The 15,409-nt window shown below is 47.7% G+C and overlaps 2 protein-coding genes across 6 annotated transcripts in view; both read right to left on the bottom strand.

Annotated features, from left to right (window-relative positions):
* RGS3 (regulator of G protein signaling 3) overlaps positions 1-3,232 on the bottom strand; it is a 75,374-nt gene extending 72,142 nt beyond the window's left edge. For both annotated transcript variants that reach the window (XM_079986042.1, XM_079986041.1), the window contains exon 1: positions 3,058-3,232. In XM_079986042.1, coding sequence (XP_079842168.1) covers positions 3,058-3,087 — 30 coding nt within the window. In that variant the 5' untranslated portion in view covers positions 3,088-3,232. The remainder of the gene's footprint in view (positions 1-3,057) is intronic.
* On the bottom strand, positions 3,128-15,151 carry LOC307201330 (uncharacterized protein C9orf43 homolog). 4 transcript variants are annotated; one of them, XM_079950427.1, is made up of 13 exons: positions 15,033-15,151; positions 14,341-14,673; positions 13,238-13,419; positions 12,450-12,627; positions 11,992-12,091; positions 10,543-10,679; positions 9,902-9,962; positions 9,307-9,398; positions 8,764-9,043; positions 7,007-7,067; positions 6,741-6,895; positions 5,468-5,597; positions 3,128-3,398 (listed from the first exon to the last, which is right to left on the bottom strand). In XM_079950427.1, exons 3-13 carry the CDS (start codon positions 13,398-13,400, stop codon positions 3,277-3,279), a joined length of 1,479 nt encoding a protein of 492 aa, XP_079806553.1. In that variant the 5' UTR covers positions 13,401-13,419; positions 14,341-14,673; positions 15,033-15,151; the 3' UTR covers positions 3,128-3,276. The 4 variants fall into 4 exon arrangements, with proteins under 4 accessions (XP_079806553.1, XP_079806552.1, XP_079806554.1 ...); XM_079950426.1 differs by lacking the exon at positions 14,341-14,673; XM_079950428.1 differs by lacking the exons at positions 14,341-14,673; positions 15,033-15,151 and adding an exon at positions 14,081-14,330.
* Between the last annotated feature and the right edge of the window lie 258 nt (positions 15,152-15,409).

The following is a 15,409-nucleotide window of genomic DNA, read 5'->3' as shown; positions in this document are numbered from 1 at the left end:
TTCAGTCCAAGAATAGCATAAATCATTTGCCAGGACCTCTGGTCAGGGACGTTAACTCCATCATAGCACAACTAGGTACCTTTTTTACCCAGGCACATAAAAAATGGCAACTGTCAAAAATGGTTATGCATGGGAATCTTCCCAGGGTTGCCAGAACTGGAGGCGTATGGGGTATTTTGGTGTTTGGTTTTTGGGCCGGACTGTCAAACGTTATTTGTCCAAAGCTACTTGGATCAATGAATTGAACAAGGAGTTAGAGAGGCCACAAATCAAGAATGAGGAACCAACTTAAGTCTCATTTGCAACGGACAGTCCTGTCTGATGCCAAGAGAACAAAGCGGGGGGCGGGGGGGGGGATTAGAAGCAGCAACTTGGAGGGAGGGAGACAAGAGTGGCCTCTGCCCACAGCGGCTTCGCTTTAGCAGGGCTGCCAAAAGAATCCCCAGCATGGAGCAAAGGTTTGGCCTCTTCTGAAAACCTTTCTGCCAAGGCCAAAATAGGTGCTTGGATGGGAGCCAGGGGGCAGGATCTGAAGCTCTTTCCTCCAGCAAGGGTCTTTCAACTTCTTCCCAAATGATCTGGAGTTTGGGGGGCAGGGTGAGGGGGTTGAGTTGGCAGATTGTTCAGGGTGGTTAAAAAAGCCGAAAGGGGTCACAAAGAGCTCCAGGAGAGCCTCTCCAAACTGGGTGAGCAGGAAATGAAAAGGGGCAAATACCATTTGATTCCATTCCATGTAGTGATGCCCATTTGGGGAAACTTCATATATACAGTGGTACCTCTGGTTACATACGCTTCAGGTTACATACGCTTCAGGTTACAGACTCCACTAACCCAGAAAGTGCTTCAGGTTAAGAACTTTGCTTCAGGATGAGAACAGAAATTGTGCTCCAGCGGCGCAGCGGCAGCAGGAGGCCCCATTAGCTAAAGTGGTGCTTCAGGTTAAGAACAGTTTCAGGTTAAGAATGGACCTCCGGAACGAATTAAGTACTTAACCTGAGGTACCACTGTATAAGGATCTGAACTGGAGGTGACAGACACACACACACACCAGAAGGAGAACTTGAGCTCCAGTGTCTGTGATGAAAAAGGCAAATTCCAAAGGATGCCTGGGAAAGCACTGAAAATAGAACCGTCAGCAGCTCAATATTCTTGCACAATTCTGTCATGGGACTATGCTTGGAATATAGCATGCAGTGCAAATGTCAACAGAAACAGTTGTTTGGATGGGCAGGGCATGGCTGGAGCCAAGAAAGGCCTCCCTGTCCATTTGTACACAATGGTTGTTTTTAAAATGCACTGGTTCACATTGTGACATGGTAAGCCAAACTATGCGACCGTCCTGCCGGCCCCTTCCAGGAGCTCCCACCCACTTTGTGGCTCCTCAGTAAACCATGGCTTAGCTCAGGTTGTCATCCAAGCTCAGGTTGGTGGTTCTGCTCTCTCCTCCTCAGTCACAAGCTGCACCCAAGAACAAACCAGGGAAGAGCAAAGTGGCTGTCATCTCCTCCCAGGGAGCCTGCACCTCCATCCTAAGCCATGAGAGAAGAGGGTCATTATTTCTAAAACCTCAAGATGTTCCTAGTCGTCTCCCTGAATTTCCTGCTTCTCAGAGCAGCAGGGAGAAACAAAACCTGGCTTCACCTGCTTTGTGTTAATTCATTGCCTTATGCAAGAATTTTATCCTACAATCAATGGAAACCGAGTGCGTGCTTTTTCTATGCAGCCCACCCACAATATAGATCAATCACATACTTTTTGCCCTGCCCCTGAAAAGCACTTCTTGAGAAACTGGTTCCAATCCAAAAATAAAAGCTCACTGCAGATTGATTTTGTGTTACTCCGCAGTGTGTCCACTTGCAAACCGATGTAGGCAGTCCTACTGGCTCAGTGAAATGGTGGGTGGCCATATAGCAGGACTGCCACCCCCTCTTCCTTCCTGGGACACGTGCAAAGAGGGAAAGGCGTGCATAACCTAATTAGGGGGAGCATTTCCAAATGCGTATCAAACAGCCACACTCACCCTTGCGGATGGCAGGATCGGATCATGCTAGGATCAATCTAGATCGAAAGTGGTATGTTGAGGACGAGCGTGAATGACTCTGGATTGAGGAAAAACTACATTTCTGCACTACAACCGGGTTAGAGTATACCGTATTTTTCACTCTGTAACACGCACCAGACCATAACACGCACATAGTTTTTAGAGGAGGAAAACCAGAAAAAAAATATTCTAAACGAAATAGTGGATATATTTTTGTGGTTCATGCTGTGGCCACAAGCATGTGATCTGACAGTGAGTTTGGAGTAGCCCAATGCAAAAATCCTGAGGATCCATGTGGATCCATGCTTTGTAACCACAGAGGAGGGAAGGAAGGGGAACCATGGATCCTCTGCTCACGACTGCAGCAGATCCCCCCCGCCACCCGCAGGCATTCGCTCCATAACACGCACAGACATTTCCCCTTACTTTCTAGGAGGAAAAAAGTGAGTGTTATGGTGCAAAAAATACGGTAGGTTGCATCTACACTAAACCAGGCTTTTCAACAGCCACTGTGTCCTCTGGTCATCGGTGGAGAAAAAGGGGTCTTCCAGGCAAAGACATTTTTGAAATAAGCTAGTAAGAGTTGGTCATTTCCCTTTTTATTCCTTTCAGGCCACCCATGCACCACAAGCAATTCAAACAGGTAGGATGGGGCAGACTGGGCTACTAACATTTTCCATGAGCTAGCAATTTTGGTGGACTCACTTGCAAAACTCAGACCAAGCAACTCTGAGAAGACAAAGGTGGGAGAGCAGTGCACGCTCTGCAGAACTGGAGCAGAATAACACATGCAACTGTGTTTCTGAGGGTTTAATAATAATTACTGCCGGAGTGTGACTTCTCCCTCGACAAAAGCAGATACCCCCCCCCCCCGCCCGCCCCTTTGCTGTGAGTTTAGTCTACCAAACACATTTCATTCTCAGTTTTCAAGTTTGGTTTATTCTCCAGTGTTCTTCTCAGGCTACTTCATGCACCTGATGAAGTGGAAGATCCTAAGGTGTGACCACGCTTCCTACCTTTGCGCTGTTATAAGAAGCTATTCTCATGGACTTTCCCTCTGGAGACAAGGCCACACAGGCAGGAAAGTGGAAGAGCTGGGATTTTAATGATTCCAAGTCCAAGAAGAGCAACTAGGGATCCCCATAAAGGAGAATAAAAACCCATTTCTACGGTAGGCTGCTGCCTACACCATGCCCCCCCCCCGCTGCCTTTTCACTTCAAGCCAGGCCTAGAGGTTAATCGCTGGTCTCAGACATGAGTGGGGAGGGAGGAGGAGGAGGAGGATTTATGGACTGGAACTGCAAGAGGGTCTTCTCTTGTTTCTGAGCCACTCTCTTGAGCCAGAACTCTCCATCAGCTGTGGAAGAAGAGGAAAACAGAAAGAGAGTAAGGCACAAGGACAGGGATGCACATAACGCTGGCTTCCTGGTCATGTGATCAAAACTTGGCCCCCTGGGGTTTTTCCAACATGAGGAGGGCAGGAGGGCAGGTGCATGGGAGGAGGAGAGTCTCCCTTTGACCATGGGGCTGGTCAGTCCACTTGAGGAACAAACCAAGGATCTACTGGGCTTCACTGCAACTTCCTTATTTTGGAACACCTCGGACTCCCTGACCATCCAATGGTCCAACTGCTTGCTGAGATGGGTGTCCTGCTACTGATGCATTCGAAGAAATTTGTTGCTGTTGTTGGATGTATCCAGCTAAATCCTACTTGAAGCAGACCCATTTAAATTAACAGACCTCAGTTGGTCAGGCCCATTAATTTTAATAGGTCTACTCTAAGCAGCAATAGCACTGGACCCAAACCTATGTCTTTAGCCTCCTCTGCCACAGCACTTCCTCTTTGCTCCCCCGCTTCCATTTCTACTTCTGTACTCAAGGTCCTTAAGGAAAACAGCACAACCAAAGGCAGCACCACAGGGCAGAGACTGAGGAGGCCCAGCAGATCCCTGGGCTGAGTGAGGAAAGTGCTCCTGTGCCTCATAGGACCTGACCTTCCTCTACGTGGACACTTGTGCTTCCTTCTGCAAAGTCCCCTGGGAAAGAGCTTGTTGTGGGCAACAGGCTGGAAAAGAGGCTTACCGTAAATTTCGCTCCATAACACGCAGATTTTTCCTCCTAGAAAGTAAGGGGAAATGTCTGTGCGTGTTATGGAGCGAATGCCTACAGATGGCGGGGGAATCTGCTGCAGTTGTGAGCAGTCCGTGGCTCGCTTTGAAACAGCAAAGCGGGTGTAAGCGGCTCCTGTCAGCGAGCCGAGCTGGGGAGGAGGGAGAGAAGCAGAGCGGGCTTGGCTGCTTTAAAACAACCCCGTCCTCTATGTTCCTCTCTCCTCCCCACTGAGCTGCTAAGTAGCAGCAAAGCTTTTCAGCCAGCCTAGCCGGGAGGAGGGAGAGAAGCAGAGTGGGGTTGGCTGCTTTAAAACAACCCCATGCTCTCTGTCCCTGCCTGCAGTTTTTTGCTGTCCGATTTTGGATTAGCCACTGTAGGGGCTGTGTGTGTGTGTGCTCGAGCTATCGTTCTCCTCCTCCTGCTTCCTGTTCACTCTTCCTGCGCCCCTCCGACTTTAGAATTGACACTCTGTGTGTCTGTGTGTGAGAGAGAGGGCTCCTTCTCCTCCTCCTGCTTCCCCTTCGCTCTCCCTGCGCCCCTGCGCTCTCCCTCCGACTTTAGAATTGACACTCTGTGTGTCTGTGTGTGTGAGAGAGGGCTCCTTCTCCTCCTCCTGCTTCCCGTTCACTCTCCCTGCCCTCTGCCTCCGACTTTAGAATTGACACTCTGTGTGTCTGTGTGTGTGTGTGTGAGAGAGAGAGAGGGCTCCTTCTCCTCCTCCTGCTTCCCGTTCACTCTCCCTGCCCTCTCCCTCCCTGCCCTCTGCCTCCGACTTTAGAATTGACACTCTGTGTGTCTGTGTGTGAGAGAGGCTCCTTCTCCTCCTCCTGCTTCCCGTTCACTCTCCCTGCCCTCTGCCTCCGACTTTAGAATTGACACTCTGTGTGTCTGTGTGTGTGAGAGAGAGGGCTCCTTCTCCTCCTCCTGCTTCCCGTTCACTCTCCCTGCCCTCTGCCTCCGACTTTAGAATTGACACTCTGTGTGTCTGTGTGTGTGTGAGAGAGGGCTCCTTCTCCTCCTCCTGCTTCCCGTTCACTCTCCCTGCCCTCTGCCTCCGACTTTAGAATTGACTCTCTGTGTGTCTGTGTGTGTGAGAGAGAGGGCTCCTTCTCCTCCTCCTGGGGCCTGGTCTTCATTTAGCCTGTTGTTAAGACACTGCAGAACTTTGAGAGGGCCTGGCCTGCACATTTACATTTTGGGGTGGGGCTGCCCCTCTTTAGCTGGTGAGCCTGCACCCAACTGCCCACCTTTCCGTTCCACAGCACAGCGCATGGCAAGAGCTGCCACAAGGCAGAAGGTGCTGGCAGCACTCACCCTCCATGCACAAAGCGCCCGTGCTGCTCTTGTGCGACTCAAACTTGACCGAGGGCTTTTGCCCATCAGCAGCAGTGGCAGCCGTTGCTGGTGGAGGTGGCGGCACCTGTGTTCTGCTGTTTTCTGCAGGCTGAGAAGGAGAATAAGTGGCAATGATGGATCGCTCTACCCCACCCTTTAGGACCCCAGAGATTTGACTGGAGAACCAAAACACACACTAAACCTAAAGCGTCTGAAATGTCTGCATTTCGAGCCCTCATGGCTAAGGACAACATCTTTAAAATACCACCATGGTGTCCTCCGAGAACTTTCCCAAAGGCAGAATCTATGGTCTATGGAAGAGTCACAAAGAGTTGGACACGAATATACGACTAAACAACAACAACTTGGTCTATAGAAGTTCAAAAATGGGATGGTTGTTATCAGATGGGGTGAATAAATAAGGTACCCTTTAAAAAATTGTTATGGCCCGGTGGGGGACAGAGTGATGGAAGCCTTAATTATGCAGAAGAGAACAGTCCCCCCCCCCAAAAAAAAAATCTAATATCCAGTTTGGGGATACATGTTTCACACCTTTTGCCCAATTTGGGCCATGGAAGACTCAAATCCACCCTGAAAAGACATGCAATGGATTGAGGAGGGGAATTCACTCTTTTATTCATTATTACACATTACAGTGGTGCCCCGCAAGACGAACGCCTCGCAAGACGAAAAACCCACTAGACGAAAGGGTTTTCCGTTTTGGAGGCGCTTCGCAAAACGAATTTCCCTATGGTCTTGCTTCGCAAGACAAAATGTCTTGCGAGTTCCTGCGGGTTTTTCCCCCCCTTTCCCCCCTTTTCCTAAGCCGCTAAGCCGCTTATCAGCTGATCCGCTGATAAGCCGCTTATCAGCTGATCCGCTAAAAGCCGCTAAACCGCTAATAGCGCTAATCCGCTAAGCTGTCAATGGGCTTGCTTTGCAAGATGAAAAAACCGCTATACGAAGAGCCTCACGGAACGGATTAATTTCGTCTTGCGAGGCACCACTGTACAAAATATTTTCTTTGCTTGTCCTGCATTTCTATATCTTACATTTTAATAATTGACAAAACAAGCCCACCTCTCTAGTCTCTAGCAAGTTGTTCTACCGTGTTGCTTTCTCAAAAAACCTATCTTCTACCATGTTGTTCTACCATGTTGCTTTCTCAAAAAACCTATCTTCTTGATTACCACTGTTCAAATTCCACATACCCAGCTGGTGCCTGCGTAGGAAATGGAGTTTCTTAACCCACCTGAGAGATCTGCCTTGCTCTGACAGCACTTATGCCTTCCTGGTGGAGCGGGGCCTTGTCTGGGAGGCCGCCTCCTCCTCCTCCACTGCAAGGGGGATCCACAACTTCCTGCTGCTCTACCAGCATTGGCATCGGACGCCTGAAAGCCACAGAGTCTAGAGCAAAACCGGAACACACAGCTCAGTCTTTCCTAGAAAATCTCTTGGATGCCTGCCCCCACAACTAGATTTAGGCAGTACCTACAGCTAGAAGTATGCTATCCAAACCTCTTAAGGCAAACTTTAGTTGGCTTGGGGTCCGTCTCAGGAGATTTTCTTTCATGGGAATCTAAAGAATGGAGGGGAAGGGAGAAGAGAAGAGAATGCAGTTTAGAGCCAATTATTCCTCTGAATGAGTTTCTTGCTAGCCAAATGCAACAAAAACCACCCCTGAGTCAAATGCAAACATGTGAGATGGAACCTGGTTCTGAGCCGCCACCACATCATGTTTCAAAACCACATGTCAGAAACAGGATGGAGGAGAAACTGAACTAACATCCTTACCTGGTACGACTTCAAAACAAAACTCCAATTTGGAATAGATAGATAGGTATTTGTGCCTTCTCCACCTTACAAAGGTCTGGTGCAAAGGAAATGAACTGGAGATGTAGAAGTATCATCCAGTTTCCTCTTCTGCAACCCTCCTGCCCCTAGTCCACAATTGCAAAATAGGTGTGTTTTTATTGGGTCAGCCCAAGGGTGGATTCTATGAACCTTTTCATTCGACACAAGGATCTCTTCCCTGGCGGATTTGGTTTTGTCTGATGCAGCTTTTAGGAGACTACAGCTGTACTCACTCCTGGCCCCAGCGGACTCTGTTCCCTCCCACTTCTGACCAAACAGGTGTAGGATTGCTTGATGGGCCAATAAATACGTACAATTTCTTAATAACACATCACAGACACACCAAGGTGTGCTATTGTTGTTTCTATTATGATTATCACATTTACTCGTCACATTCTACTAAGGTGTCTCAAAGGGGCTTACAACCACAAAAGCACATATAATAAAAAAAAATCCACACACACACAAAAAAGCACATTGCTTGACTAAAAGTGCTCCTCATGCAAAGAACCCACAAAAGTCAGGCTGGGTACTAGAGGCAGGGTGAACTGAGGAGCCATCATAGGCTTATAATCTTTATCTATCAAAGACTTGTGGATTGTGCTCGTGGATTCTCCTATTCTGTATGACTCTGTAACAGCAACAAAATGTTTAAAAAGTTGCTGCATGTGGAAACTGAAGGCATTTTCTCCCTTTCCACAAAAACACTGTGGAATCACTGATGCACATAGTAAAACCTGCATCCCTGCTGAGCACCACACTGCCCCAGAAGCACTGCCTGGATTATGGCATCAGCTGAAGAAGCAACAGGCAGTTGCTCTAGCGAACACAGGGAAGGAAGCCTGCACACCTTTGTCACAGCTTCTTATGAAAGGCCACGTCCCCAGGACTCCAGCCAAAGAATCCCACAAGGGGTCTTGGCAGGTCCAGCAGGCAGATGGTCCCAAGGCCACTGAGGCACTGCACTGGGGAGGCAGGGGTCCTCTCCCTGGCAGAAGATCTGCAGCCCCACAGGTCTTCAGGGCAAGGCAGTGCCTCCCCTGCCCCACCTTATCCGTGTGTCAAGGATGCCGTAATGTGAAAAGCAACAGTGCTTGAACACAATACAGTAGTACCTCAGGTTAAGAACTTAATTCATTCTGGAGGTCCATTCTTAACCTGAAATTGTTCTTAACCTAAGGTACCACTTTAGCTAATGGGGCCTCCCGCTGCCGCTGCGTGATTTCTATTCTCATCCTGAAGTAAAGTTCTTAACCCGAGGTACTATTTCTGGGTTAGCAGAGTCTGTAACCTGAAGCGTCTGTAACCCGAGGTACCACTGTAGGAGTTTTGAACATGAGACCATCAGGCCAAAGGCACACCTTAGCTGACTCCCTATAATGAAGACATCTGGACCCAACTCCCTCCCAGTTACTGCTTACCTTTGCGCTGGGTGCCTTCTGCACAGTGAAGAGGGACTCCAGCTCCTCCTCCTTCCTGGCTGCCACTTCCCCCCTCCTGTTCTCTAGATGCAGGAGGCTCCTGCAGCGAGGCAGTGGGGGCGCAACGGGAGCCAGCTGTGAGTGACAGGGAGAGAAGTTCTTCTCCCCCAGGAGGCTTCCCTTGGAATCCCTTTCTTTACTCACAAGGCTTCCCTTGGGATCCCTTTCTTTACTCACAAGGAGGCTTCCCTTGGGATCCTTTTCTTTACCTGCAAGGATACTTTAGGGCAAAAACAACAGCACACGATGAGTACAGAATGGGGACCATACTCTGCCCACCCAGCTGTTGCAGTTTCTGCCTCTCAAGCAGAATTTGGAGTAACTTGGCCAAGCCCTGGAGGACGATGCTGGTGGTGCATGGGTTTCTTGAGGGTTCTCTTTGCTCTTAGGGGTCAGGATACCAAAGCCAGCGGACCAAGATACAGGCCTGGCTCTTTAAGAGGCATGAGTCCTTGTTAGGGAAATGGTGGTTTAGGAGCTGACCTCGGCATATTGGCAGGTTCCTTTGGCTTCTTCCTTAGATGAAGGAGGTAGGGTTGACCACCTGTAGGAACTTTATTTGATTTTTTTCTTTTCTGTGAAATAAAGTAATTCCAGTGGGCAGGAGGGGAGGAAAGCCACAAACACTCTCCCACTGCTCCTACCACCCCTGCCCTTCCCACCCTCTCCAAAAAGGCAGGTCCATTCACTGGCACCTGGTACTCACACAAACACCCTGGAACAGGCAGGCTCTTGTGTACTCCCCTTTGCTCCCAACCCAACATCACTGAGTACCTGCTGCCACAGAATTCAGCCTGATGGAATCTCTCCCCTGGCTGTAGACTTGGAACAGCTTGGAAATGGGACACCCAGACCTTCCCCTGCCTTTATCAGCAGCCAAGAAAAACGTAGCAGGCAGAGTGCTCCCTCAGCACTTTCTCCCAATGCCAGAAAAAGCTTCACATGTTACATTTCAGCATTTCAGGCTGCCATTAAAGGCACAGGAGCCAGGCCAGCACACCAAGAAAAGGAAAGAGGCAGCAGCTTCTGACCTAGAAAGCAAGAGCAAGATCTAGACAGTGCAAAAAGCTCAACTTACCATCTCCTTCTTCTCCACAACCATGAGGGTGCTTTCCGAAGCAAGGTCTTTCACCCGCACTCTAATAAAAGAGAAGCCCCACAGTTAACTTCTTGCAAACTCTCATCTCTAGTAAGGCAACTTCCTACACCCAGCCCTTCAGCTACCATTGCTGAGGCTATCAGAAGGAGAGAGGAAGGCAGGCAGGCAGGCAGGGAAGGGAAGGAGGACTCTCCAGCAGAGAACTCCCCTCTCAGCCAGCCACTGAAACCCTCGGTCAAGCACCGCCTGCCATAATGTCTTGTTATTATTATTATTATACCCAGCTGAGACTTCCCACTCCCCACAGAGTACGTGGCATTCAGTTTTAATTTTGGATTTTAGTTAGTTTGAGCTCCTTTTGGGGGGCATGACTAGACTGGCTGAAAAGGAGAATAAAGATGTAAGAAATGAATAAGTGAGCAGGATCATTTCCTACAGGTGTTACAGGGTAAGGTCCTCAGGCTCCGTATTTAGGAACTGCCCAGGGAGTCACCTTCACTGTGACTGGTCTACAGGCCATCAGGGAAGTTCATGCCACTGAAGCCTCCAGCGGCCTCCAGCACAAGGGGAAACCCTTAAGATGCACATGGGACAATGTGGACCCGCATCCTGCTACCTACCCTCTTGTGGCCGGCTTCTCAGGTCGCAGAAGCCTGTGGCGCCTGTCTGGGACCCATGTGACCACCAAGCTTCCACAGGGAGGCAGGTGTGTGCACAGCCCGTGCACAGCAGACTCACTGAAGTCCGTCACCTGTATCTATCATATACATGTGGGAAAATGAGATGCTCCATTTAGCCAAATGCCCCCAAAGAGCTTATACAAGGTCACTAGAGAAACACAACTAAGATTTCCCAAGAAGTGGTTTCTGCAGCTGCTTTTGTCAATGTTTGCGATATTTCATGGGTGGAATGCCACGGCTGGCCATTAAATAATCTTTGCGATGTAGCTGGCAAGAAGGAACACACAGCTCTTGCCTGCTTAGGAACACAGGAAGCTGATTTACCCCAAGTCATGCCTTTGGGGCCCAGCCAGCTCAGAGTCAGGAGCTCTCCAAGGTTTCAGGCAATGCTGTAAGTCAGGGGCCAGCAAACATTTTTAGCAGGGGACCGGTCCACTGTTCTGCAGACCTTGTGGGGGGCTGGACTATATTTATTTTTTTTGGGGGGGGGGATGAACCAATTCCTATGCCCCACAAATAACCCAGAGATGCATTTTAAATAAAAGGACACATTCTACTCATGTAAAAACACGCTGATTCCCAGACTGTCCGCAGGCCGGATTTAGAAGGTGATTGGGCCGGATCCGGCCCCCGGGCCTTAGTTTGCCTACCCATGCTGTAAGTAAACAGCATGTGTGAGAAAAAGAAAGCTGTATAATAGACTGTTTTAGGAGTTTAGGGAAGGCTATGAGCTCTCCCATTATGCATTTCCAAGCATTATTTGGGCAGGAGGTGTATAACAATAATGTGGAGCTGTGCTGCTTATTATTATCGATCGTAATGCCAAAAGTTGGGCAACTGCAAGTTAAAGGAAATTAATTAATTTAACTAGCAATTGTGGTGAGTTTCCAGCATCAGCAGGGGGTTGGGCTAGATGGAATTCAAGGTCCCTTTCTAATCCTAAGGCTCTAATTGTTTACAAAGAAATCCCATTGAGCAACTGCAGTAATCAATGCCGTTAAGTGGGCAATCACAGTAATAAAAATATATAGGAAGTTAAAAAGCAGGAGGTAGGAGCACTCAGGCTACAAAGGGAAAGGAATCGATTAAAGTGCCAACTGTATCCAAAGCTAGGAGGAAATTACCAATTAAAGGGCTGGTAGGCAATGCTTCAGCTATTATGCTGTGTGAAGCGTGTTGTGGAGCCACTGTTTAGATTTCACTTGTGGAAGCAGCCAGAGAGAGAGAGGGAGAGAGAGAGAGAGAGGGAAGCAGCCTCTTCCTGGAAGTGCTTACTGCTGGTGCTGAGCCAGCAGGACCCTGGCCATGTGTAAGTTGCCCCTCCTGACCTACTGTCTCTCTCCAACCTCCCAACCCACAGCTGGCTTCCCAGCAATCCAGAGAACTCACTTTCTCAGCTTGCCTCAAGCAGGTGAAACTTATCGGTGTGAAGTGGGAAGCACGAGTTTCCATCCTGGAGTTCAGTCCTGGGAAGGGATACCTTTCGGAACTGGAAAAACCACATGGGCAAGAACATGAATTGACACAGGGCACAACCCACCAGTAAGCTCAACTGTGCAAGCCTAGTTTAAACGTATGGGGTTTCCACAATGACACTGCAACGTATCTGCTCAGCTCCAGTTGGTTTCAATGGGGGTTGTGCAGGCAAGTGTCATGGTAGGTTATCTTTCCTGCTATAGATACCTCCTCTGTCTGTTGGGGGGGGGGTGGCTGTCATGAGGATTTTTTGCCAAGGGCACCACAATGGATCTAATTCACAGGAGCAGCAAAAGAATGCATTAAACGTCAGACACCCAAAGCCTGTGATTCCAGAAGCACATATTTATGGGAAATCTCAGTGTGCTAACCTGATTCGTGAAATTGGGGGCATCAAAGCATTGTTCAGGGTGGTATTCGAATAACTTCTAGAACCTTTGATGCTTGAGATAGTTTTCGAGATGGAAAGTAAACTTTCAGCACATCTTATCTGATTTCTTTGAGAATAGTTGAGGGGAAGGTCCACAATCTTTAGTGTCGGCAGTTCATCTGAAACATGGAAAAACCAAAGAGAAGAGCCCTCCAGCTACAGAAGGAAAGGCAGAAAGGAATGAGTGGCAACACTTCCAGCTTACTGCTTGCGACAGCTATAGGGTCAAACTTGGCTAGTATAGTTTGGAATCCAATCGCTACCAGAAGCATATACATTTAATAACTAATCATCATCATCATCTTGGGCCTTTTAAACGGCGAGGAGGTTGCTGTTTAAATTGTTATTATTTGTTATTACGTTACATCATTTATGTTTTTATACTGTAAACCTGTGATCTCCGGATGAAGGGTGATATAGAAGAAGAGGAGGAGTTTAGATTTGATATCCCGCTTTATCACTCCCCTTCAGGAATCTCAAAGCGGCTCACATTCTCCTTTCCCTTCCTCCCTCACAACAAACACTCTGTGAGGTGAGTGGGGCTGAGAGACTTCAGAGAAGTGTGTCTAGCCCAAAGTCACCCAGCAGCCGCATGTGGAGGAGCGGAGATGCGAACCCGGTTCACCAGATTACATGACTACCGCTCTTAACCACTACACCACACCACAAAAGATAAATTTAATCAATAAATTTAGCGTATTGTGCAGGGTGAGAGTTTCTCTGGCTTACCTTCAGGTTCGGGGGAATCTCCCTCCGGAGAGTCAAGGCTTCTCAAGATGATCCGAGGCTGCCCTTTCACGATCCTCTGGACTGCCTCCCAGCAAGGAGGGTGTTGGCAGGCAATCATATCACAAATGGTTTCATCCCACTGACTGGCATCGATGGTCGCCATCCTGGCTTTCTAGAGCAGCCTGAAAACAAGCAGAAACCGTGAGCAAATTTTTCAGAAGGGACAGGCTGCTGGCCAGTAACTGTCCTGCTTCTGGTTAGAACCCCACTGGGGGTGGAATTTGCACACATATAAAAAACGCTGTGGAAATGCTTTTTTTTTAAAAAAAAAAAAGTTTTGAAAAAGTATGATGAATTTTGCATAGCTCACTGTTACCATCTAGTGCCACATTTGTATACTGCACTTTACAACACTTTTAAAACATTATATTTACAGCTGTATAGCTAAGTCCTGGGTCTTTAGTATTCCAGATGCAATTCAATGTGCTAGTTAGGCATACGAGTGCTGCCTAAGCCTGAGAGAGAACCTCCCCTTCATTAAGATGGAGAGAACCTTCCAGGTCCAGATTAGGTGAGCAGAGATCAAGGCAACCAGAGCATGTCAAGAGGTGTTCAAGCCATTCGTTTCCATCCAATAGCCTGCTTACTTCCTGAAGAAAAAATGGCAAAACCTTCCTCTGGTTACTTGCAAAGGGGAAAGATGGCAAAGTAATTTTATTTTTAATCAAATTTATATACCGCCCTTCATCCGAGGATCACACGGCGCTTTACAGAATAAATACACACCTGCATGCATAAAAACTCCCTCCCCCTCCTTTAAGACACCTTAAACTGGGTTCTTACTTTGGAGCAGCCATTTTGACTGCATACAGTATATGCAAAAAATATATCGTATTTAGAAGTATGGAAGAACATTCATCTATAAAAGTTCTCTTTAGTCCAATGGGACACAATCCAGAGATGCTGGCTGACTCCCTCATCTGCTGCTGGTGAAATCCTGACCGGGCAGACACAACTTTTTAAGAGAGACAAAGTGGGTGCAAGAGAATCGTTGTTGTGCTTTTTAGACCAAGAGATGCCCAGGGCCGGAAGACCTTGCACACCAATCACAACAGCCCTGGATGGGATGGGAAGCTGCCTGGTTCCCGATGGCCTGGGGCTGGTGGCTCTCCCTCCATCTTTCTCTGCTGGCCTAACTTAGCTTGCAGAGTTGTTGTCCGGATAAAACAGGTGGCGTGTGTAGGGGAAGAGCCAATCCCATATGCATCTACTCGGAAGTAAGTCCGCTATCAGGACAATCGTTATTTCAAGGCTGGCTTTATTCTTTTACCGGTCATCTTAAGTGGTTTGTTTTTGTTACTCTGTATTTTGTTGGTGGTGTTTTGAAATACGCTGGCAGCCGTCTCGAGTCCCAATCTGGGAGAACGGCTGGATGTCTGTAGACATTAAATAAATAAATCCAATGGAATTCAGCAGGGCTTACGCACAGGGAAGTTAGTGTAGAAATGTGAAAGGTTTATTTAAATATACTGATGTTTGGAAGGAGTTTATACAGAATATAGTAGGTTTCTGATAATCATGTAGGACAATAATATTTATATATACAAATATAATAATGTATGGCACTGTAACTGATTATCCTCATTGCATATCTGTCTTGTGTTTTTTTGCACTGTTTTCTTTCATCCCTTTTTAAAAAAAGTTAGTTTATAACTGCAATGTTTATTGCACGTTTTAAAATACACACACAAACACCAACTTTTAGTTACAGGTATTAGGAGCCGTTAGTTCAAACCTTTGGCTACGCTGATACTTGCTGCTCCTCAACTTCTATTTGATTTTTTATTGTGTGCATGTGGTGGGAATGGTGCCAGAATCATTTTCAGACCAGGGGGCTCTGGGTTCAAATCGCCCGCTCAGTGGTACATGACACCAGTCAAGCTTGCAAAAATTTATCATCTGCCCGATAACAAATGTTGGAAATGTAAAGAGATTGAATGTACATTCTTTCACCTTTGGTGTACGTGCCCAAAGATTAAGACCTTTTGGGAGATGATCTATAATGAAATGAAAAAGGTATTTAAATATACATTCCAGAAGAAACCAGAGGCCTTTCTCTTGGGCATGGTCGGCCAATTGGTGCTAAAGGAGGATAGAACTTTCTTTATGTAC

The sequence above is a fragment of the Podarcis cretensis genome, assembly GCF_951804945.1.
Source record: "Podarcis cretensis genome assembly, chromosome: 1".
NCBI classification, from domain to species: Eukaryota; Metazoa; Chordata; class Lepidosauria; order Squamata; family Lacertidae; genus Podarcis; species Podarcis cretensis.
This window is presented reverse-complemented; position numbering and strand designations above follow the sequence as displayed.